Source organism: Anomaloglossus baeobatrachus, chromosome 8 (assembly GCF_048569485.1).
Source record: "Anomaloglossus baeobatrachus isolate aAnoBae1 chromosome 8, aAnoBae1.hap1, whole genome shotgun sequence".
NCBI lineage: Eukaryota > Metazoa > Chordata > Amphibia > Anura > Aromobatidae > Anomaloglossus > Anomaloglossus baeobatrachus.
Window position 1 is genome coordinate 237182943 of NC_134360.1, and position 26352 is coordinate 237209294.

General features: G+C 45.3%; 1 protein-coding gene across 2 annotated transcripts in view; it reads left to right on the top strand.

The window, feature by feature from the left end:
- OMA1 (OMA1 zinc metallopeptidase) overlaps positions 1-26352 on the top strand; it is a 108411-nt gene that overhangs the window by 78006 nt on the left and 4053 nt on the right. Inside the window, exon 9 of one of the 2 annotated variants that reach the window (XR_012725067.1) lies at positions 5669-5965. Coding sequence is in view for 1 of the 2 variants with exons in the window: in XM_075321156.1 (XP_075177271.1) it covers positions 5669-5854 (186 nt within the window). In the remaining variant the exon portion in view is untranslated. Of the gene's footprint in view, positions 1-5668; positions 6743-26352 lie in introns of those variants that run through there. The other variant, XM_075321156.1, reaches the window with a different exon arrangement.

A 26352-nucleotide genomic window follows, 5' to 3' on the forward strand; every position in this document is an offset into this window, starting at 1 on the left:
ACTGGTCAGGTCTCTTCTCCACATTCCCAGTGTTGGTGTATATTGGTCAGGTCTGTTCTCCACGTTCCCAGTGTTGGTGTATACTGGACAGGTCTCCTCTACACGTTCCCAGTGTTGGTGTATACTGGTCAGGTCTCTTCTCCACGTTCCCAGTGTTGGTGTATACTGGTCAGGTCTCCTCTACACATTCCCAGTGTTGGTGTATACTGGTCAGGTCTCTTCTCCATGTTCCCAGTATTGGAGTATACTGGTCAGGTCTCTTCTCCATGTTCCCAGTGTTGGTGTATACTGGTCAGGTCTCTTCTCCGCGTTCCCAGTGTTGGTGTATACTGGTCAGGTCTCTTCTACACATTCCTAGTGTTGGTGTATACTGGTCAGGTCTCTTCTCCACGTTCCCAGTGTTGGTGTATACTGGTCAGGTCTCTTCTCCATGTTCCCAGTGTTGGTGTATACTGGTTAGGTCTCTTCTCCATGTTCCCAGTGTTGGTGTATACTGGTCAGGTCTCTTCTCCACGTTCCCAGTGTTGGTGTATACTGGTCAGGTCTCCTCTACACATTCCCAGTGTTGGTGTATACTGGTCAGGTCTCTTCTCCACGTTCCCAGTGTTGGTGTATACTGGTCAGGTCTCTTCTCCACGTTCCCAGTGTTGGTGTATACTGGTCAGGTCTCTTCCCCACGTTCCCAGTGTTGGTGTATACTGGTCAGGTCTCTTCTCCACGTTCCCAGTGTTGGTGTATACTGGTCAGGTCTCTTCTCCACGTTCCCAGTGTTGGTGTATACTGGTCAGGTCTCTTCTCCACGTTCCCAGTGTTGGTGTATACTGGTCAGGTCTCTTCCCCACGTTCCCAGTGTTGGTGTATACTGGTCAGGTCTCTTCTCCACGTTCCCAGTGTTGGTGTATACTGGTCAGGTCTCTTCTCCACGTTCCCAGTGTTGGTGTATACTGGTCAGGTCTCTTCTCCACGTTCCCAGTGTTGGTGTATACTGGTCAGGTCTCTTCTCCACATTCCCTGTGTTGGTGTATACTGGTCAGGTCTCTTCTCCACATTCCCAGTGTTGGTGTATACTGGTCAGGTCTCTTCTACACGTTCCCAGTGTTGGTGTATACTGGTCAGGTCTCTTCTCCACGTTCCCAGTGTTGGTGTATACTGGTCAGGTCTCTTCTCCACGTTCCCAGTGTTGGTGTATACTGGTCAGGTCTCTTCTCCACGTTCCCAGTGTTGGTGTATACTGGTCAGGTCTCTTCTCCACGTTCCCAGTGTTGGTGTATACTGGTCAGGTCTCTTCTCCTCTTTCCCAGTGTTGGTGTATACTGGTCAGGTCTCTTCTCCACGTTCCCAGTGTTGGTGTATACTGGTCAGGTCTCTTCTCCTCTTTCCCAGTGTTGGTGTATACTGGTCAGGTCTCTTCTCCACGTTCTCAGTGTTGGTGTATACTGGTCAGGTCTCTTCTCCACGTTCCCAGTGTTGGTGTATACTGGTCAGGTCTCTTCTCCATGTTCTCAGTGTTGGTGTATACTGGTCAGGTCTCTTCTCCACGTTCCCAGTGTTGGTGTCTACTGGTCAGGTCTCTTCTCCACGTTCCCAGTGTTGGTGTATACTGGTCAGATCTCCTCTACACATTCCCAGTGTTGGTGTATACTGGTCAGGTCTCTTCTCCATGTTCCCAGTGTTGGTGTATACTGGTCAGGTCTCTTCTCCACGTTCCCAGTGTTGGTGTATACTGGTCAGGTCTCTTCTACACATTCCTAGTGTTGGTGTATACTGGTCAGATCTCTTCTCCATGTTCCCAGTGTTGGTGTATACTGGTCAGGTCTCTTCTCCACGTTCCCAGTGTTTGTGTATACTGGTCAGGTCTCTTCTACACATTCCTAGTGTTGGTGTATACTGGTCAGGTCTCTTCTCCACGTTCCCACTGTTGGTGTATACTGGTCAGGTCTCTTCTCCACGTTCCCAGTGTTGGTGTATACTGGTCAGGTCTCTTCTACACATTCCTAGTGTTGGTGTATACTGGTCAGGTCTCTTCTCCACGTTCCCAGTGTTGGTGTATACTGGTCAGGTCTCTTCTCCATGTTCCCAGTGTTGGTGTATACTGGTCAGGTCTCTTCTCCACGTTCCCAGTGTTGGTATATACTGGTCAGGTCTCTTCTCCACGTTCCCAGTGTTGGTGTATACTGGTCAGGTCTCTTCTCCACGTTCCCAGTGTTGGTGTATACTGGTCAGGTCTCTTCTCCACGTTCCCAGTGTTGGTGTATACTGGTCAGGTCTCTTCTCCATGTTCCCAGTGTTGGTGTATACTGGTCAGGTCTCCTCTACACATTCCCAGTGTTGGTGTATACTGGTCAGGTCTCTTCTCCACGTTCCCAGTGTTGGTGTATACTGGTCAGGTCTCTTCTCCACGTTCCCAGTGTTGGTGTATACTGTTCAGGTCTCTTCTCCACGTTCCCAGTGTTGGTGTATACTGGTCAGGTCTTTTCTCCACGTTCCCAGTGTTGGTGTATACTGGTCAGGTCTCTTCTCCACGTTCCCAGTGTTGGTGTATACTGGTCAGGTCTCTTCTCCACGTTCCCAGTGTTGGTGTATACTGGTCAGGTCTCTTCTCCACGTTCCCAGTGTTGGTGTATACTGGTCAGGTCTCTTCTCCACGTTCCCAGTGTTGGTGTATACTGATCAGGTCTCTTCTCCACGTGGGAAGGTTGTTAAAGGCAAACATACTGGAAGACCAAAGGAAGACATCAAAGCGTCAAGACAGGAAACTTAAAGCAATATGTCTCCAAAACAGGAAATGCACAACAAAACAAATGAGGAACGAATGGGAGGAAACTGGAGTCAATGTCTGTGACCAAACTGTAAGAAACCGCCTAAAGGAAATGGGATTTCCCATACAGAAAAGCTAAACAATAAAATGATGACTGCCTGAAGAGAACATGTATATTTCCACAGTCATTGATAATATGCGGCTGCATGTCAGGTAAAGGCACTGGGGAGATGGCTGTCATTACATCTTCAATAAATGCCCAAGTATACATTGAAATTTTGGACACCCATCAATTGAAAGGATGTTTGGGGATGATGAATGATCAAGGAATGATCAAGATGATAATGCATCCTGCCATACAGCAAAAACTGTGAAAACATTCCTTGAAAAGAAGACACATAAGGTCAATGACATGATGGCCTGCAAATAGTCCAGATCTCAATCCAATTGAAAATCTTTGGTGGAAGTTGAAGAAAATGGTCCATGACAAGGCTCCAACCTGCAAAGCTGTTCTGGCAACAGCAATCGGAGAAAGTTGGAGCCAGATTGATGAACAGTACTGTTTGTCACTCATTAAGTCCATGCCTCAGAGACTGCGAGCTGTTATAAAAGCCAGAGGAGGTGCAACAAATACTAATGATTTATTCTTTTGTTTTTTCATGATTCCATAATTATTTCCTCATAATTGAGTGATTCCATCATTTTCCCCCTGTTTGGTCTTGAAAAGTAACCGTTACTGGCTGCACATTATGTTTTCATGATTTTTTTTTTAGTATTCTTTTTAGTCCAATGGGGTTTTTCTTTACCCACAAGTGTTGGATTTGGTTGAGGTCTGGGGACTGTGGGGACAATCCAGCTCCTCCACTTCATTGTCATTGATCCATTTCTTCTCCAATCTCGGTGTATGCTTCGGGTCGTTGTCCTGCTGGACACTAGGTCATCCTTTTCATACCCATAGTACTCGAGTGTATGACGTAACTCGTCTTCTAGGATCCTCACATATAGCTCAGCATTGAGACCACCATCTATCCTGGTCCAGTATTCAACGCCTTTGGCTGTAAACACTGCCATATCATCAGACTTCCTCCACCGAACTGCACAGCTCCTTCAGTTTCTTGATCCATTCGCCCCTTTTCCCCTTGTTTCTTCCAGAGCCATTTCCCCCCATCAGAGCCGTCTATTGACTTTCATCTCTGCACTCCAGATCTCCCGTTTCCAATCTACTACTTTTCATTCTTCTTTGTAATCTCGAGTTGATGCTTCTTATGATGATATTGAAGTCTCGGCTTCTTCACCATTTTTCGGGCCCCTATTCCAGACTTGTGTAACGCGCGTCGCTCGGTGCTTGCATGTATGCCTATGATCTCACTATTATGGAGCAGACGAGCCGCCTCCACTGCCGGGTGTCTCCAGAACTGATAGACCTTGTGATGAGCGACTTGCTGACTCCGATATTTTGCCTGGACGTCACCTCTTGGCTTCTGAATGGATGGATGGACTTCATAGTTTATTCTTTCACCTGTCATGGCCTCACATGATGCAGTTTGGGAATTTTCTTGGTGTAGAGAGATGCTATTGATGAGATGGATGATGCGGTTTCTCTTTTCTTGAGAAATCTTCTTGGCTGCTCCTTGATTTGAACCAAAGTCGTCTCACTTGATAACACTGATAACACACTGAGCTATTAGGGAATGTGAGAACAGGTTGTAATTTGTAGTATACAGGAAGAAAAAGATTGTTCACCACCAGGAGCAAAACAGTAACAATGCAGTGACATGACAATAATCTGCATAACTAATCATGTGCTAAATAGCCGCAAGTTACATTTATGTATGAGATAGCCAAGATGATTGTCTATAAAATGAAGGTTGCATCACATTCAAAGCTGTAGTGGATGGTGAGATATGGAGCCTGAAAGTCAAAAGGGCAAAACATTGTTACCCTTTTGCTCATCAGTGTATGTATAATCTTTTGGGATGTATGGCGGCCTTACCAGCCACGTAACCGCACACATGGGCAGCCATAAAAGGGGTTAAGTCCCCTCCTGTGCTTCAGCCACATCTAGAGCTGCATTCAGACTTCTGCTCCTTACTTGTTCACTCTCAAGTTACAAGATGCGACATATCCGTAATGGACTGTTTGGAAACCCAAAGAAGGACCTTTTTGGGTAGAAAAATGTTATGTACAAAAAAAGTAACTTAACAAATCTGTTGGCGATCCTTGATAAAATGTCCAAGTAGAACGTAGAAGAAAAGGACTGCACAATCCATATGCCAAGTGAAGTTTCTTTTATTCCAAAAAGTGCAGCATAAAAGGCAGGGAAGGAGCCTACTGAGTGCAGGCTCCTCGTAAGGACGACGGCCGTTTCGCGTTGGTGTACGCTTCGACTGGTCCACCAGTGGACCAGTCGAAGCGTACACCAACGCGAAACAGCCGTGGTGGACCAGTCGAAGCGTACACCAACTCGAAATGGCTGTCGTCCTTACGAGGAGCCTGCACTCAGCTCCTTCCCTGCCTTTTATGCTGCACTTTTTGGAATAAAAGAAACTTCACTTGGCATATGGATTGTGCGGTCCTTTTCTTCTACGTTCTACTTGGACATTCTCTCGACACCTATGTATTTGCAGGACGATCACTCCTTTGCTGTGAATATTTGGAGCCCAGGTCTTTTCTCGTTCACCTGTGAGACCCCCGCAAGGTAAACCTAGTTGTGCAGGACTACATCTATATATTTTTCGATCCTTGATAAATCTTGGATCAATCTTTTTTACATGCTCCACCAGGAAATACTAGGCACGTGATTCTAGCTCTGGTGGTCACTGGAGAATGAAACCATGTATTTTAGACATTGACTGTGTTTTTAAATTTTTTTCCTGTCTTAAAGAGATATATTTTCTTTTTATTTTCCAGGCTATCCAACAAAGAGAGTCCTGTAACTGCCCGGCTCTCCCCGCCGTTGACCCCAGATCAGTTTTTGAACTGAGTATGAAGCATCTACTCCAGAAACACGGAGAAAACAAAGTGATAACCGGTGCCATCAAACCTCTCCAGGTGGAGGACGGAGTGGCGCTCACAGCGGCGGTCAGAGAAGCGTAGCGGAGCGGTCAGAGGAGCGTAGCTGAGCGGTCAGAGGAGCGGAGTGGTCAGCATCAGATGATGGGTTTTGTGCAACCTTTAAAAACTACCTAAAAGGGTTCAAAATTTCAGGTAGATACATTTCCTAATCTTAGTAGGGATCTGATCTCCATTTTTCCACTTGAGCCATAAAGTTAAAGGAACACTAAACGCAGAAAGAGCAAAATATAATAAAAAAAAATCCAGCCCCTCCACTCCTTAATGTCCTAATTTTTTCTCTCGTTACAATTAAACCTAAGAAATATATACAAACATCTCCCGTGGGTTTCAGGCGCTCAGTCATGTCCCCAATTACTCTTCCTCCTCACTGTCCTGTGTGTGGCTGTAAGACAACTGGCTGCAGCAGGAGCCTCTCCCCTCTGCCAGATCTTCAGAAAAGGCTGGATTCACACGATGGTATGGCATCAGATGCGAGTGTATCGGGTGCGATATGCTAATGACCCTCAGCTCCCGCTGTGCTGCCAGAGAGAGCCGAGTGTCATGCATCTGTGATCCGATCTTGCGATCAGATCTCAGCTGCGGAGGAGAAGGAGGAATTAATTTCTCCATCTCCACCATTGTCAGCCTGTGCATATATCGTACTGCACTCGGATGTCATCCAAGTGCAGTCCAATGTTTCACTCGCCCCATAGACTTGAATGGGTGTGAGAGAGACACATCTCTCGTTGACAATAGCAATCTGGATGAGAAAAAAGCTGACCATCTGCTCTCCCTCATTGACTAACATTGGTCTGAGTGCAATGCGAGATTTTCACTCATTGCACTCGTATGGGTCATACACTCACGTGAGCGTACCCTAAGGCCCGTTTCACACATCCGGCATTTTGCTGGATGCCGGATCCGGCACACATGGAGTACAGTACATTCATTTACAGTGGAAGCGCGACACCATGCGGACAAATATGGTTGTGCATGAAACACCCAACCGCATGGTGTCGCTATTCCACTGTAAATTAATGTACTCTACTGCATACGTGCCGGATCCGGCATCCGGCGAATTGCCGGATGTGTGAAATGGGCCTAAGGCAAAAGAAAGCCCCACTTGTTGATTAAGAACCAGATCTTAACATGGCTGTCATCTGAAGATGGAACTGATCAACAGAGTTACCCCCGTTCTCTGCAGGATTTCCACAAGATTGATTCATTTCGGGATCACGCATTAAATGCTTTAGGCTGACAGTGAGGACAATTATATTTCTTGTTTTGTATTGTATTTCCAGTTATTAGCCTTCCTTTTAAATATTTGTAACCTCAGCATAATGGTTGACATGGCTCCCACTAAGCTCAATACAAAGTCGGTCTGCGGTAAACTCCCCAGCTCCCTCTAGTGGTGGCTGGAGGTAGTCAGATTTTTTTTTTTTTTTTTTTTTAATATGCAGTTCTATAAGGGGAGCTGGCTAAAAAAAAAAAATGGAGATCAGAACCCTAAAAAGTTGTATGAAGGTGAAGACATCCTTTAATTCTAAAAACCTCAGTATCAGAAACTTTATATCATTGGGTAATCGCTGGGAGGTTTTTTTTTCTTTTTTACTGAAGAGCTTTTTAAAATATTTCTACCGAGTTAGTTGAGTGAACTAAGGCCAAAAACGACATCAAGTTCAACCTGTCATTAGTTTCTTCATCCGAGAAAACAAAACCAGAATTTACTCATGTCCCAAATATGAGTCTTTAAAGTTTTTTTTTGTTTGTTTTATGTAAGTAACTTGAAATCTGAGCAGACCATCCTGTAAGAGCTGGAGGGGCCTGGACTCGGGTCTGATACCTTGTGCAGCTGGTGTGCGCGGCTCACAGAGGACGAGATATCTCTGCTATATAACATGCAAGTCGCATGAAATTGTGATTAATTTTTTTATGTGACTTGTCTGCTACTTCATTTCTTTTTCTTTGCAACAAAATTGTAGCTCTAATAAGTCTGTGAAATATTTTTAGGCACCAGTCACATATTGCCCTAGATTTAAAACACCAAGGGCCTGACTTATTATTACATTTGTGTCTTGTTTTGGAGGTATAGTTTTTGGTGGTTTTTTTCATCCGTTTTTTTTCTCATTTGTGCCTTATTCTTCTTTTACTTTGCACCTTTTTTTGAAGTTATTTAATGTGTTTAGCTGGGGTTTTTTTGTCTATCATTGTAGGCTGAGGTTTGGGGTTTCTATATGTTTTTGTCTGATTCGTCAATTGCAAATTTTTAAAAAAATCACTACGGTAAAACTTTGTGCCTTTTCAGAAGGAAGAGGATTTCAACTTTAGTGCAATCTATTGGCTGTAACAATCCCAACAGTCATTATTGACCCCTTTAATGAGCCTTCCCACACAACTTAGGATAAGAGGCCAAATCAGACACTCCATCTGCATACAGCCAAATCAGATCTTCATTGCACTGATGAGGGGCAGCACCCTGAAACACGTGTCTGCAAATGGAGTAGCTGCTTTCTTAAGTCATATGACAATGCTCGTTAAATGTTCGATATTAACTTGTAGGATTGCTTCTATCAGAGTTCAAGTTCTCTTCCTCTCTGCAGAGGTAATTTGCATATTTTGTTTAAGGGCCTGTGCCCACGCTGCATATTTTGACGCTGATTTTGATGCAGATTTTCAGAAATCTGCAGCAAAATCTGCATGTCCATTGTGAAGCCAACAAAGTCTATGAGAATTCAGAAGTGCTGTGCCCACGTTGAGTATTTTTCCCTTGCGTATTTGGTGCAGATTTCTTTTTTTCTGCACCAAATCTGCACCAAATACGCAAGGAAAAAATAAGCAAGGTGGGTACATCACTTCTGAAATCTCATAGACTTTGCTGGCTTCACAATGGACATGCAGATTTTGCTGCAGATTTCTGAAAATACACGTCAAAACTACACAGCGTGGGCACTGGGCCTAACAATGGAGCATTGCATGACTTAGAAGCCTCCTTACACTGGCTTGTCAGGCATATCACTCTCCACAAGGAGAAATGTCCCCCCTTAATCTTTTTGCATGTACTCCAGTGCTTCCCTAGAGTTAATTTATGTACGCTTGGAATTTTTACACAAATTTTGAGTTATTTCTAGCAACTTTTTTTGCTCTAAAAAGTCACAAAAAAAAATTAAGTTCAATGACAAAAACACATTTTGGATTTTGCATGAACCACCTTCAGCATTTTGAAGAATTTGGGACAAGAAAAGAAAAATGACTTAAAAATGAATTGGGCAAAGAGTCTATAAGAAAACTGTAAGGCCATTCATCACTGACCTGATCAGCCGATTTCAGCTCTGGAGCCGCACAGTCCGTCCATGCTAGTGAGCGCCATTTACTGTTTTCTGTGAAACTAAAGCAAAGTTCTCTCTAGCGTTCCCAAATTTCAGGTCCTGACTGCAGAGACACGTCGGTCTGTTTGTTCAGTGTCTGTACAGAGCACAGACTGCGAGCTGAATTTAGAGTGCAGCTCTGGATGTGACCAGAGTATTTATGACTGTCTGACATTGTAAAGTGAAGGATTTGCTTTGCTTTTTTTTGGCCCAGGTAAAGGGGCAATCCTTGACGGTGGTCATTGCAGAAATCACTACACTGGGATGTCTGAGCAACATTTCATATATAACATTTCACATTCTGTTGGTGGATATAAGGCCGGGGCTGCATGTTGATTTTGGCTGCAAGTCAGGTATATCAGCCAAATATTGCTTGATGTCACTGCTACATCATAGCATTGTGCAGGGGGATAAGGTGGGGTCGTGATCCCCAAGGTATTGTGACAAGCAAGTTGGAACCAAATGGATATTTCCTTCTTGCTTGTTGCAGTTTGGTGACTTAAGAGCGATCCCATTCACTTGCTCTGCGATGTAGCAAAAGCATCGGTATCTTTTGGTTTTGCGAATAATACCTTTGTAGCCCGTATGTCTGATGTATCTCTTCTGAACCTCAATGATGATTGTAGCACTTTTTCTATTTTTTGTATAGTTTTTACTAACTTTTTACGGTGGTGTTTGTGTGGGTTATGTGAACCCACATGGGTCTAGAGGTGGCAAGCGGGCAACTAAGGGGCACTTTGCACACTACGACATCGCAGGTGCGATGTCGGTGGGGTCAAATTGAAAGTGACGCACATCCGGCATCGCAGTCGATATTGTAGTGTGTAAAGCCTTATTGATACGATTAACGAGCGCAAAAGCGTCGTAATCGTATGATCGGTGCAGCGTCGGTCATTTCCATAATTTCGGAAGGACCGATGTTACGATGTTGTGTCTCGTTCCTGCGGTCGCACACATCGCTGTGTATGAAGCCGCAGGAGCGAGGAACATCTCCTTACCTGCCTCCACCGGCAATGCGGAAGGAAGGAGGTGGGCGGGATGTTTACGTCCCGCTCATCTCCGCCCCTCCGCTTCTATTGGCCGCCTGCCGTGTGACGTCGCTGTGACGCCGCACGACTCGCCCCCTTAATAAGGAGGTGGGTCGCCGGCCAGAGCGACGTCGCAGGGCAGGTGAGTGCATGTGAAGCTGCCGTAGCGATAATGTTCACTACGGCAGCTATCACCAAGATATCGCAGCTGCGACGGGGGCGGGGACTATCGCGCTCGGCATCGCTACAATCGGCTAGCGATGTCATAGTGTGCAAAATGCCCCTAAATGTCCCTGGAAGGTACCCGTCATGAGCCACAAGGGCCCCATCTGAGCCATTCATTCATTGTCAACAGGAAAAAATATTTTAAGGAATTAAATAAATCAGTTTTTCATATTTACACTGTGTCTAATAAGTGAGTTTAATTCCAACCATTCATCCAGGGAGAATTTCAAACAATATGTATCACCCGTGCACAGCATAATGTGTGATCTCTGGTGGTCTGTCTGCTGAGGTCCCTAAATCTCCTGTGTGAATGGAGCTGTACTGAGCATGTGTAGTAAAGGGGTTGTCCCATCTTGTACAAGGTTTCTTCTTCATTTCCCGCAGCAGTCGGTGCAGTCATTGTCCCTGCCTCCATTTCCCTATTCATTTCTATGGGAGTTTAGGCATTTTCTGAGTTTGCTGCCGGTCCTGCTACTAACATAGTTGTGGGTACTATAAACCTATCATACATATGTGCCTTATCCCGTGGATATACCTTTAATGTATAAATAAATCCCCCTTTAAGGTTTTGTGTACAATTGCACTGCTGTGCCTTTAAAACCATTGAGTGTCCTGCTGTACTCTGCAGCCTGAGCAGTAAAATGAATGGGCCATAGCACGTGTGTAAACATGTGAGCCCCCTTTAAATCTATGGACACCTTTGCACATAATTTCTTTTGCTTCCTAAAATGCAAAAATAGACTTCATTAAAAATGTTCTACCATTTTACTGCTGCAGTTTCCATTGATGCTGTATTGAGCTGAATGATCTGCAGAAATCCTACAAGTCAGTCAGATCTCTGCTCCTGGATTCTACCTGCTGCTCTCTCATTCCCTTCTTTCAGGGTCACAGATAGCAGACGTAGAGATAAAAGAAATGGCCTCTACAGAGAGAAGCAAAGCACATGAAAAGGAATTTGTGTGTTACACACGTCACGGATCCAGGCTTTGCTCCCCTCACCCCGGTCTGTTGGACTTTGTTGTGCTTCTCGTCGAGCTTTGCAGATGACCTGGCGTGATCCTGTGTGATTGTCTGATTGGGCCTATATAAGGCTCACCAAGACACACCTGTATCATGGGATTAAGACATTTAGTGTTTCTGAGTCTTGTCTGCCTGCAGCTTCCAGTACCTCTGCTACCGGTACCCAATCTGCCTGCAGCTTCCAGTACCTCTGCTACTGGTACCCAGTCTGCCTGCAGCTTCCAGTACCTGTGCTACCGGTACCCAGTCTGCCTTCAGCTTCCAGTACCTCTGCTACTGGTACCCAATCTGCCTGCAGCTTCCAGTACCTCTGCTACTGGTACCCAGTCTGCCTGCAGCTTCCAGTAACTCTGCTACTGGTACCCAATCTGCCTGCAGCCTCCAGTACCTCTGCTACTGGTACCCAGTCTGCCTGCAGCTTCCAGTAACTCTGCTACTGGTACCCAATCTGCCTGCAGCTTCCAGTACCTCTGCTACCGGTACTCAGTCTGCCTGAAGATTCTAAAACCTATGCTACTAGTCTCCTCTTTGCATGCAGGTTACAGTGTCTCTGCTATCAGTCTCTGGTCTGTCTGCGGCATTCTGTATCTCTGCTAATGGTCTGCTGTTTGTCCGCGGCTTCCAGTACCTCTGGTATTGGTTTCCTATCTTTCTGTGGCATCCAGTACCGCTGCTACTGCTTTTCTATTTGCCTGATGCCTCCAGTATCTCTGCTACCCCTCTCCTGTCTGCCTGTGGCTTTCCAGTATCTCTGGTACCGCCCTCCTGTTTGACTGAGGCCTCCAGTATCGCTGCTATCGCCCTCCTGTCTGCCTGCGGCTTTCCAGTATCTCTGGTACCGCCCTCCTGTCTGCTTGCGGCTTTCCAATATCTCTGCTATCGCTCTCCTGTCTGCCTGCAGCTTTCCAATATCTCTGCTATCGCTCTCCTGTCTGCCTGCAGCTTTCCAGTATCTCTGCTATCGCTCTCCTGTCTGCCTGCAGCTTTCCGGTATCTCTGCTATCGCTCTCCTGTTTGCTTGCAGCTTTCCAGTATCTCTGCTATCGCTTTCTTGTCTGCCTGAGGCCTCCAATATCTCTGCTTTCGCTCTCCTGTCTGCCTTCAGCTTTGCAGTATCCCTGCTATCGCTCTCCTGTCTGCCTGAGGCCTCCAATATCTCTGCTTTCTCTCTCCTGTCTGCCTTCAGCTTTGAAGTATCTCTACCACTCTCCTGTCTGCCTTCAGCTTTGCAGTATCTCTACCACTCTCTTGTCTGCCTGCAGTTTTGCAGTATCTCTATCGCTCTCCTGTCTGCCTGCAGCTTTGCAGTATCTCTGCTATCGCTCTCCTGTCTGCCTGCAGCTTTCCAGTATCTCTGCTACCACTTTCCTGTCTGCCTGCAGCTTTCCAGTATCTCTACCACTCTCCTGTCTGCCTTCAGCTTTGCAGTATCTCTGCTATCGCTCTCCTGTCTGCCTGCAGCTTTGCAGTATCTCTGCTATTGCTCTCCTGTCTGCCTGCAGCTTTGCAGTATCTCTACCACTCTCCTGTCTGCCTGCAGCTTTGCAGTATCTCAACCACTCTCCTGTCTGCCTGCAGCTTTCCAGTATCTCTGCTACCACTTTCCTGTCTGCCTGCAGCTTTCCAGTATCTCTACTATCGCTCTCCTGTCTGCCTGCAGCTTTCCAGTATCTCTGCTATCGCTCTCCTGTCTGCCTGCAGCTTTGCAGTATCTCTACCACTCTCCTGTCTGCCTGCAGCTTTCCAGTATCTCTGCTACCACTCTCCTGTCTGCCTGCAGCTTTCCAGTATCTCTGCTACCACTCTCCTGTCTGCCTGCAGCTTTCCAGTATCTCTGCTACCACTCTCCTGTCTGCCTGCAGCTTTCCATTATGTCTGCTACCACTCTCCTGTCTGCCTGCAGCTTTCCATTATGTCTGCTACCACTCTCCTGTCTGCCTGCAGCTTTCCATTATGTCTGCTACCACTCTCCTGTCTGCCTGCAGCTTTCCATTATGTCTGCTACCACTCTCCTGTCTGCCTGCAGCTTTCCATTATGTCTGCTACCACTCTCCTGTCTGCCTGCAGCTTTCCATTATGTCTGCTACCACTCTCCTGTCTGCCTGCAGCTTTCCATTATGTCTGCTACCACTCTCCTGTCTGCCTGCAGCTTTCCATTATGTCTGCTACCACTCTCCTGTCTGCCTGCGGCTTTCCAGTATCTCTGCTACTGTTCACCTGTCTGCCTGAGACCTCCAGTAGCTCTGCTATCCGTCTCTTCTCTACTTGATGCCTCCATTACCTCTGCTACATGTTTCCACATGCCTCACCTGCCTGCTACCCTGATGCCCATTTACCCATCCGGACCTTGGACTTGGAGAATCCATCTCACCTGATGAGCCTAACAATGTGCAGGATAGAAGCTGTGCTAATATATGAGCTACTGAAGCCAGAAGCACCATAGATATGCAGAGCCCTCATATCCAGCCTGTATTACTGGCAGAGACACTCCCACAATAAAAAAATCTGAAATTTCGATCAGGCTCCAAACTGCATCTCAGGGCTCTGAAAATAAATAATGGAATGAAGTTTGCAGACTGGAACTAACTGAAGGTAAATGTTAATATCCTTTATGTGAAAATAGTTTTTTCTTAATGCCTAATATTTTTTTTTTCCCAAGCATAGTAGTGGATCCATACATGTGGATGTGTCTAGTGCGGCACCTCAGCCATAAAGCACAGCAAAATGGTAAAAATAAAAAAAATGATAATAATTACCCCTCCCTGCAAAATTAAATCTAGCCTAAATTGCGCAGCAGCTTGTCCTCTAATCTTCAGATGTGTGAGAATACGCAGAACCCCCTCTATAGATCTTTGAGGTTCAAAGGGAAACCGGAAGCGCGGCAGCCGCCGCCGAATGTAATCAGACCCGGTGTGTAATCCCACTGCGACTCGTTAACGCCGAGCATCTGATCCGACAACATGACTGATCGTCGCATAAACCTCGATGCGTATCGCCCATCCGTGAGAGCCATTAATAATGATTGCGCCGCTCTTTAGCTTAAAACACCTGTTACAAAAGAGATTTCTATTTGATCAGGAAAATGGCGTTTAATATTCATAAGGAGCAGGTTCATGAATATTCATGAGGATTGCGGGTAATGAATTCTGCCGTCTTGTCCTGGACCTTCATTACGCTGAAAACGCTTCACACAAGGTTACGTGTGAGAGGGAGAAGCTCGAAAAGTTCCAGACCAATTACCATGATGATCCAGGAAGGAAGAGAAGACACAAAGTGTCCTCTGGATCTGCGGATCGTTCACTGTTACATTGTAGAAGAAACAAAACTCTAACTGCTGATCCAAATCTGCGAGTATTTATGACTGTGCCTCCGGGGATCAGATTTCCAGGAGCTCAATACCGGCGCGTGTGCATGACGTAGGATGCTTCAATACCAGCGCGTGTGCATGACGTAGGACGCTTCAATACCGGCGCGTGTGCATGACGTAGGACGCTTCAATACCGGCGCGTGTGCATGACGTAGGATGCTTCAATACCGGCGCGTGTGCATGACATAGGATGCTTCAATACCGGCGCATGTGCATGACGTAGGACACTTCAATACCGGCGCCTGTGCATGACGTAGGACGCTTCAATACCGGCGCCTGTGCATGACGTAGGACGCTTCAATACCGGCGCGTGTGCATGACGTAGGACGCTTCAATACCGGCGCGTGTGCATGACGTAGGATGCTTCAATACCGGCGCGTGTGCATGACGTAGGATGCTTCAATACCGGCCCGTGTGCATGACGTAGGACGCTTCAATACCGGCGCGTGTGCATGACGTAGGATGCTTCAATACCGGCGCGTGTGCATGACGTAGGACGCTTCAATACCGGCGCGTGTGCATGACGTAGGACGCTTCAATACCGGTGCGTGTGCATGACGTAGGACGCTTCAATACCGGCGCGTGTGCATGACATAGGATGCTTCAATACCGGCGCGTGTGCATGACGTAGGACACTTCAATACCGGCGCCTGTGCATGACGTAGGACGCGTCATGCACCGCGGCTTCAGAATAAGGAAGACCAAGATGGCCTAAAGGGGAGGCGCCGTTCCTGGAGAACAGCGCCACTCATCCGACTGTTGTGCACCGAAGCGACCTTCTAGGTGAGTATTAGAAAGTGATTTTTATGTTATACAGCAGAGCCTGGACTCTTATACAGTGTGTCCACCCTTATCCTATCCACCGCCATTAACTTGAGAACTGCTGCAGCTATAGAAGTGGTGTCTAGGTATAGTAAAGTAGCCATGCGCTATGCAATAGAATTTCTCTTCATAAAGGCTATGTCCGCGATTAGTAAAACATGACTGCCTTCTTTCAGAAGCAGAACTACCCCTGTGTACAGATTCTCCATTAAAGTGTATGTGCCTGAACTGCAGTACCATACACAACCTGTGCCCAGGAGTGGCACTGTTTTTGAAAGACGGTAGCCATGTTATACTAATCCTGAACAATCCTTTAAGGCTTCTCATAGAACTAAAGGGATTTTTCCATAATCTTATGGTCTGGAAAGTTCTGTATTCTCCTTCTTCTATAACTTTTCTATACAGTGTGTCCATCCATATCCTGTCCACCGCCATTAACTTGAGAACGGCGGCAGCTATAGGCATAGAAGTGGTGTCTAGGTATAGTAAAGTAGCCATGCGTTACGCAATGAAACCACCTATAGCGCCACCAGGTGGAAAACAACGGAGTTAGCATTTTTATTTAAAAAATGGAACGAGATACAGAAAAAAAGTGAATTACAAAGTTGTAGGGCATCATCAATTCAATACGAATCGACACCTTGCAGACAGAAATGCTATGCTTAGAACGTGTAAAACTCACAAGGCTGCGGACGTGAAGCGACACCTCATGGAGACCTTCCTACAAGTCATTGGGTATGGTGGCTGTGTGGAGTGGCCTCCACGCTCACCTGACCTGACCCCATTGGACTTCTTTCTGTGAGATCACATCAAACAGCAGGTGTATGCGACCCCTCCACCAACATTGCAGGACCTACGAGGACGTATCACAGATGCTTGTACAAACGTGTCACCTACCATATTGCACAACGTGCAGCAAGATACAGTATGCTGTCCAGAGGCCAGATGTGCATTGCAACTGATGGGGGCTACTTTGAGCATCAAAGTTAAATGAGCGCCATATGCGTGACCAGCATTCAATGTTTTGGGGGGTCATGGGTTTCATATCATAGCATTTCTGTATGCAAGGTGTCGATTCGTATTGAATTGATGATGCCCTACAACTTTGTAATTCACTTTTTTTCTCTATCTTGTTCCGTTTTTGAGAAACAAAATGCGTTGTTTTCCACCAGGTGGCGCTATAGGTGGTTTCATTGCATAGCGCATGGCTACTTTACTATACCTAGACACCACTTCTATGCCTATAGCCGTTGTCGTTCTCAAGTTAATGGCGGTGGACAGGATATGGGTGGACACACTGTATACAGCATGTTAGAATGCTGTATATAAGAGCCCACTGGTGGTGGCCGCAGCTTATAGACCCCAAAACTAGTGACCGATTCCCTTTAAAGTGAATAGGATCGTTCACTATTATCTCATTGCTCCAGTCACCTCTGAATTTCTCAGCTTACAGAATATGACCACTGGGACCCCCAAAAGTTGCCAAAATTGGACACTCATGTCCCCATTCTTTGCTCCTTCTCTTCTAGTAAAAAAAGCCCACTGCCAAGAAAAGTTGAATGCAGCGGCCAGTGTATAGACGATCACTCTTGTAGGCTGAAGTATCCCTTTATAGAGGACTCGTCACTTTCCATATATCTGTACAAACTATTTTGCCTGGTGTAAATGCCGCTGTTCTGTAATCTAAAAAAAAGACTGATGGCACATCCTACCTTCCAATGTGAACAAGTGCAAACTCAGCATGAAACATAGTAACAAAAAGGAGACAGCTGCACTCTGTAGTGCTAAGATATGTGGAACAATGAATATGGGGAGATAAACATGCTATAAAAATAAAAATAATGGACAGTTTTACATGAGCCCAACCTCCAATGCCAAGGCGACATTTTATTGTTGGCCATTTTTGTGGGCTAAATATCTTAATTTTTATGGGGTTTTTTTTATGCAGTAATGCAGGTCTATATTTCCATTCCCAAAGGTGGGATGTCCATCAGTCTTTCTTGGATTACAGGGTCATGCCTTCTGATTGAGCTCCTGCTCTTCAACCTCAGACTATTTGAATTCTCCATTTGCAGGTTCCTTTGCTCCCATAAATTGTAGGGGTTTTTTTTAACCCAAAGAGAGGCATTAGTTTGATAGGGACCCAACAAAAAGAGGTTGCCTTGCCGCTGGCTGTTGGGCTCACATAACACTGGCCATTTTTGTGTTGTAAGTATCTCGATTTTTACATGTTTTTCATAGCAGTAATGCATGTCTACATTCCCATATTCATTGTTCCACATATATTAACACTACAGAGTGCAACTGTCTCCTTTTTGTTCTCCTGAATCCGGCAGGTCTTTTCTTTTCCTCTTATGCCTCTGTTCCTGAGCTATGGCTTCCTCTTGCCTGTATATACATTTTATCTTGTTAGCCAAGTGGGTGTGGTTCTGAAGAAGATTTACATCAGGTTGAAAATGACATATTAAATTATGGTAAGTGACAGGTCTTCATTAATCAACTTTTTTGACTAGTGACCCCAGTTTCTTCCTCAATCTCCGCTCATTGGTTCCTCTCCTGTCTCAGACTGCAATCACAGCTGTAAGACGTCTATAAGGACTTTTTTCTACGTCTCATCATTTCCTTTTTTTCTGCTGACAAACCTGCCCTACTGGAAGGCGACTGTATCTGGCAGGAGCCCGCCATCCACTTTCTGTCCTAAAAGATCAGAAATATTAGTGACAAACTAAGCCCTTTCTTTGAACGTTTTCCAAAAGTCAGCAGACCATTAATATCTTGGTTAGAAACTTAAAGCCATTACCGCCATAGTTGTTGATCGCCAATAGACTGGCGATGAATGGCATTACACGTGCAAGTAAAATCTTTTGGGAGGGGGATAGGGCTTCGGAGTTGAGCATGGACAGCTTTGGGTGGCTACAGTATGTAATTATAGCACCAGTGTCCCAGGAGAGATCCTGACTTACTCACTGCACCGTCCACGTCATGTCCTCCCCCTCATCCCACTGCCATCCACGTGTACTGCTGCTTCCTTCTCTCCCCCCCCCCCCCAATGGCCTGTGCACGCCACGCAGGATCCTCGGGAATGCACACACTGGCCCTCCGGCTTAACGGGCCATTTCCCTATGTATTTCAGGCACCCTCCAATTAGGGAAGGTGCCTACGCAATGCCTTAGTTAATCAGTTTACCAGTCTGTCTAGCTAATTGTCAGGTCCTGAGTTCCTGTCCCATCATCCCTGTGTACCTGAGTCTGCCTTCCCATACCTATCTGCCCCTGCCTGTCTACAATGGTCATTCCACCTGTACTTGCCTGCATCTATGTCCGAACCAGAGTCCGTCTCCTGTACTGGGGGTCAGCTTTCACAGTCCCAATCACTGCCCTGGCAGAGCTACCTTGTATCCGCGTCACGGTGGGCGCTTGATCAACCCCTCCTACTAAAGGGATAAGCCTGGGTCCCCCCTGTGGTCCGTGGGTGTACTACCTCTGTTCGCTGCCCCTACACTGGCTGCGAACCTTAAAGTAATCCCCTATTAGCCATTGCAAAGGTAAAATTCTTATCATGCCTACTGTCAAGACAAGCTGGAGAGAAATGAGCTCACCTTGGGCATTACTTGTAAAGGAGGGGAGACAGACCGCGTCCCTGCCCTGTATCCACCCCCCCCGAAACCAAAACTGACTATAAGGGCATTAAGCTTCAGGCAGAGGAGTCAGATGTCGGGGAGATAAATGGCGCTGGGCACTGTCCGTCACCACATCTTGTGTTCTGCAGCTAATTATATAAAGATTCAATGCATGGCACCACCAGGAAACAGATCTATCATACTTTACCCTTACTGGAGTGTTGCAAAGTTTGACAAGCGTGCAGAGTTTACACAGGTCCAGCACTTAAATGAAAATGTTTTGTCACATTTTTTTTTTTTGTATACTTTCGCAGTGAGAGCTGACGCCATGCTTTACAATGATGGATGAAGCCTCCGGAAAGATTTCATGTGAATCGTTTACCAATGCAAAGCAAACAAGGCGGCTCCTGGAGCGTTCTGTATTCAAGACCTGGCCAAGGAGCAAGAAGCCCCCTCTACACGGTTATATGCATATTACACACCAGTGACCCGACACCTATAATATAACCACCCCATCACTCAATGCTATATGTCATGCTTATATGCTATATTGGGCAGTATTATAGCAGTTATATTCTTGTACATAGGGGCAGTATTATAGTACTTATATTCCTGTACATAGGGGCAGTATTATAGTAGTTATATTCTTGCACATAGGGGCAGTATTATAGTAGCTATATTCTTGTACACAGGGGGCAGTATTATAGTAGATATATTCTTGTACATAGGGGGGCAGTATTATAGTATTTATATTCTTGTACATAGGGGGGCAGTATTATAGTAGTTATATTCTTATACACAGGGGGCAGTATAGTAGTTATATTCTTGCACATAGGGGCAGTATTATAGTAGCTATATTCTTGTACACAGGGGGCAGTATTATAGTAGTTATATTTTTGTACATAGGGGCAGTATTATAGTAGATATATTCTTGTACATAGGGGCAGTATTATAGTAGATATATTCTTGTACATAGGGGGGCAGTATTATAGTATTTATATTCTTGTACATAGGGGGGCAATATTATAGTAGTTATGTTCTTGAACATAGGGGGCAGTATTATAGTAGTTATATTCTTGTACACAGGGGGCAGTATTATAGTAGTTATATTCTTGCACATAGGGGCAGTATTATAGTAGTTATATTCTTGCACATAGGGGCAGTATTATAGTAGTTATATTCTTGTACATAGGGGGGCAGTATTATAGTAGTTATATTCTTGTACATAGGGGCAGTATTATAGTAGCTATATTCTTGTACACAGGGGGCAGTATTATAGTAGTTATATTCTTGCACATAGAGGCAGTATTATAGTAGCTATATTCTTGTACACAGGGGGCAGTATTATAGTAGTTATATTTTTGTACATAGGGGCAGTATTATAGTAGATATATTCTTGTACATAGGGGCAGTATTATAGTAGATATATTCTTGTACATAGGGGGGCAGTATTATAGTATTTATATTCTTGTACATAGGGGGGCAGTATTATAGTAGTTATATTCTTGTACATAGGGGCAGTATTATAGTAGATATATTCTTGCACATAGGGGGGCAGCATTATAGTAGTTATATTCTTGTACATAGGGGGACAGTATTATAGTATTTATATTCTTGTACATAGGGGGCAATGTTATAGTAGTTATATTTCTGTATCGGGGCTGCAGTATGGGGGGAATCTTCCTTTCTTCTTCTTTTCTACAAGTTCCCCAGTAGAATCATTTAGATCCTGTGACCGTATTACAATGCTCATTATGACGGCTTAGCAATTCATTGATTTTTAATGTGTTCTGGGAAATCTGACCTATTTTCTCCCATCCTCACATAAAAGTAACCATATAGAATCCCCTGAACAGATCCCACTCTCACAAATAATGAATTATTATAATTACCCCAGGACCTCATACTGGGGTGATTCAGATTAAAATTGTGTGAAAGACATTGATGTAAATACTTAAAGGGAATGTACCACCCCTAAAAATAAATTTTGGAACAAGTGAAAAATTGCAAAATATTAATGGTTTAATGGTTGTAAAAAATATTATTTGTTTTTAATGGACTAAAATATGAAAAATAATTGAAAAAGTTTTAACATTTTCCACTCTCGGCAGCCTAGTGTACAACTAGCTCACTTTACGACTGCAGTAAATGTGGGCAGGATCTGCTCACGTGTGTGATATCACTCCTATGCTCCTCTTCTGGGGACAGCAATACAATACCAGTATTAGATTCCCTCTACCTTGATGCTGAGTCTTGCTCCTTCCAGTCCAGATCACTGACATGTTGGGACTGGCGCTATCTTTGCTGACCCTAATGGCAGTTATATACCTTACATAGCTATTTTCTGAACAATTTTAATGGTTGCAGCTCTTTTTTTCTCCATACACATGACGGTTGAGCGCATGACTGTGTTCACAACAGTGAGAGTAGTGCCTTATCTCCCATAAAGAACTGGGCATGTTGAAATCCAATATGCCCAACCCTTCTTTCTCTGTAGTTGGAAGGGATCGAGGACTAATTAGAGACTCAGGATACAAATTAGATGATCATATCGGCTCCTTGAAGAATAGTCTGCATCTGTTAGCGTCTTCCAGGGCTCGGAATCGGCAAAACTGGGGGATGAAAATTATGGAGATAACACTATAGCAGCATATAAAGAATACAGCAAAGACAGAACAAAGGAAAAAGAAAATCACTCTCCGTCTCCTCAAGATCTTGCGAAGTCCTTAAATTGTTTCTGTAGCTTCAGAATAAGCTATTGTGTAAGTACATGAGATATAACACTATTTCTGTCCTTTTTATGATCAGTATTTTACACTTATCACCAGTTTTCCCCCTCTGCAGTCTTTATCTCTCATTTACAGTTGTCTCTGAGCTAGTGGGTGGAGATGAGCTGCTATGATGTGTTCACTACATTGCACACACAGAGATGAGGGATTCCTTCTGCCGTCTCTATGTAGCACATGAGAACAAATAGGAGATGTGATACAGCTGTGCAGCTGTGAATCTACCTCTGGGATGAGATAAAACACTTACTAGGAAGCAGCAGCCTAGAGGACATTATATAACAGTACTGAGCTGTGCAGCTGTGACTCTACCTCTGAGATGAAACACTTATTAGAAAACAGCAGCCTAGAGGACATTATATAACAGTACTGAGCTGTGCAGAGTGAATCTACCTCTAGGATGTGATAAAACACTTACTAGAAAGCAGCAGCATAGAGGACATTATATAACCGTACTGAGCTGTGCAGCTGTGACTACCTCTAGGATGCAATACAACACTTATTAGAAAGCAGCAGCCTAGAGGACATTATATAACAGTACTGAGCTGTGCAGCTGTGAATCTACCTCTAGGATGTGATAAAACACTTACTAGAAAGCAGCAGCATAGAGGACATTATATAACAGTACTGAGCTGTGCAGCTGTGAATCTACCTCTGGGATGTGATAAAACACTTACTAGAAAACAACAGCATAGAGGACATTATATAACAGTACTGAACTATGTAGCTGCAAACCTAGCAGTGGGATGTGATAAAACACTATTAAGGAGCCGTATGATCTTTGTGTGTCTCTTCCACTCTATTCCTTTGTGTTCTATCTCCCGTTTCCATAGACTTCAATAGGCAGCTGTAATCTGGTCCTTCAGTGAGTTAACAGTCTGTGTTGTTTAGCCCGGATTGCTTTTAGCAGTTTTCAGAGTGAATGATGAGGTCAAATTGAAAAGAAGTGGCTCATAAGTGGAGAAAGAAAATTTCTCCAATAAGATATATGGCAAAGTTTCATATATTCGCTTGCACGATTAAGTTCTCCAAGGTTTGTATGATATAAATACTTTGGCTTGCAGTTTTGTCTTATGGTATAGCGTTTTCTGGAGCTTAGTTGTCACAAGACTGTGAGTTTTTGCCCACTTCAGCCTTCCTAAGGATAAGGAAATTACACAGAGTGGAGCATGAGACAGCCACTAATTGCTACAATGTAGCACCCCAGGATCGCCCCTTGCTATGCGATGAGTGACGATTTCCTTTATTTCCCGCTCACAGTTGATTCCGCGCTCCTTTGGTGCTCCGCTATACGGTACAGTAAGTTTTGCACATTCATGTTCCTCCTTTCTAACCAGCTGCTGGCATAAAAGAAAAGACACTAATTTCATTAAAAATATGACGATCAATTACGAGAAAATGCATTATTTAATTGAATAGGACACAAACATACAATTACTGCAGCTCGAGCTAAAAACTCCCAGGTATGGCAGCCGTCACTGTACCAAAGTGGATAATGCCTGCGCATTGTGCTCTGCGGAGAATGGAGCACGGGTCGTTAGCGTATAATTATGTAATTACAACCGTCAGGCTTCTGAAACACTGAAGGCGACGGTGAGGATAAAAACGAGGGATCTACCGCAGAACATCGGGTGATCAAGTATAACGAGCGGCGGTAAATGCTTTTCCGTGTTTCCTCTGCGTCTAGCGGAATGGCCGCCGTCCTCGTAACACCTGCGCTGCAATTGAATGTCAGCTATCACGCTGGGAAAAGTGGATTTTACATGTCTTGTTCGATCAATCACCCCCGGACATGGCTTAAAATGCAGAGGGGCTGAATACAGAGGAGCAAAGGGACTAACAAGTAAACAGGCGGCGGATAGACAGAGGATATGAAATGGAATATTCCGCCGCATCTTGTATCTTCACCGCTTTGTACTCATATTTACTTTCCCTCTAAAGGCCTAAAGTGGTTACAGAGAGCGACGTGATGCATTGCCTATAATCCTACGGGCTCCCAACGAGCAGAGGCTGCGTGAGAACCACAGTAAGGCCATGTGCGCACTAGAAAGTGCCTTTTTCTTAAGGAAAATCTGGACCCTCTTAAAGAATTGGTAAAAAAACGCACCTAAATCCGCATGTGGTTTTGCCGCAGTTTGCTGCGGATTTTCCGGATGGGGAGCCCCACGTTATGGGGAGCCCCCCAGCCTAACAATAACAGCCAGCAGCCGTCCAGAATTGCCGCATCCATTAGATGCAACAGTTCTGGGACTGTACCCGGCTCTTCCTCGTGTGTTGGCAAACGGGGTAATAAGGAGTTAATGGCAGCCCATAGCTGCCTCTAAGTCCTAGATTAATCATTGCAGGCGTCTATGAGAAACCCCCAATGTTTAACCGGTAATTTAAAGTTAATAAACACACACAGTGAAAAAATCCTTTATTTGCAATAATAAACACGAACAAATACCCTCGTTCACCACTTTATTAAGCCCCAAAAACCCCTCCAGCTCCGGCATAATCCACGGAGGTCCCGCGTCGCTTCCAGCTCTGCTACATGAAGGTGACAGGAGCTGCAGAAGAACCCCGCCGCTCCTGTCACCTCCACGCAGCAACTGAGGTGAGCCGCGTGATCAGCGATGATGTCACTCAGGTTACTTGCGGCCACCGCTGGATCCTCCACCTGTGACAGCAAGTCGCCAGAGTGACAGTGATGAAGTCACAGGTGAGTTGCGGTCTCGGGTGGAGGATCCAGCTAGCCGCGGGTAACCTGAGTGACGGCAACGCTAATCGCGCTGCTCACTTCAGTCACTCAGGGGATTAGTGGTCACCGGTGAGTCCTTCACGGGTGACCGCTAATCAGGGCGCGACACACAGTCAGAGCCGCGGCATGACAATGACATCGGGTGAAGTTCACCCGAGTTCATTCTGATCGTGCGGCTCTATTTGTGGCTGCTGTCAGCGACTATTCAGCTCTGCTGAATGGCAGATGACATAGTAAAAAGGGATCTCATACGCATCAAACACGCATTGCACACGCTCTGCTAGTCATTAAATAATTATAAAAAAGCATCGCACTTGCATTGCACACTGACCTAACGTGAACTAAAATCGGCCGAGTTTTTTTCAGGTAAGTCGGACCGATTTTACACGCATAAGTGTGTTTCCAGCCTTAAGGCTACTTTACACACTGCGATATCTGTCCCGATATCGCTAGTGTGGGTACCCGCCCCCATCTGTTGTGCGACACGGGCAAATCGCTGCCCGTGCCGCACAACAGCCGTCACACATACTTACCTGCCCGGCGACGTCGCTGTGACGGGTGAACCGCCTCCTTTCTAAGGGGGCGGTCCGTGCGGCGTCACAGCGACGTCACTGAACCACCGCCCAATAGCAGCGGAGGGGCGGAGCTGAGCGGGACGTAACATCCCGCCCACCTCCTTCCTTCCTCATAGCAGCCGGGAGGCAGGTAAGGAGAGGTTCCTCGTTCCTGCGGTGTCACACGCAGTGATGTGTGCTGCCGCAGGAACGAGGAACAACTTCGTTACTGCTGCAGTAACGATTTTTAAGAATGGACCCCCATGTCGCTGATTAGCGATTTTGCACGTTTTTGCAACGATGCAAAATCGCTTATCGGTGTCACACGCAACAACATCGCTAATGCGACCGGATGTGCGTCACCAATTCCGTGACCCCAACGACTCCGCATTAGCAATGTCGCAGCGTGTAAAGCCCCCTTTACACAGCTTTTCCAGGTTACTGAGCAGCAAACTTGCTTTGTCTTGGGGTTGGAGCATCCTCTATCCCAGATTTACAATTTAGAAGTTTGACAAAGGATCAGTTTAGAAAGCAATGAACGTTATTCACTGTCAGCAAGCAGATTTTCTGCAAATGGTGATGCATGCAAACAAAAATGAGGCAATTTTCAAGACATTTCATTTGACATTCTTAGGCCTGTTTCACACGTCAGTGATTCTGGTACTTATGTGCTAGTTTTTATACGTACCAGAATCACGGACATATGCAAACCCTTTAAAATCAATGGGTCTGCGCACACATCAGTGATTTTTCACTGATCCTGTCTCTGTGCAGCATACACGCGTGTCCAAGTGCTCTGAACGGAGACATGTCTGTTTTATTCTGCCATCACTGATGTCCCACAGACCACACTATGGTGAAACACGTATCAGAAATAAATGTATCTTTGAAATAAAAAGCTTTTTATACTCACCTTGTCGAGTGACGCTGTCTCCGGCCGCTGCTGGTTGCTGCTTTCTGCCTGGATAATTATTCTCATGAATATGCGGTTATTCACTGCACAGCTGACCCGGA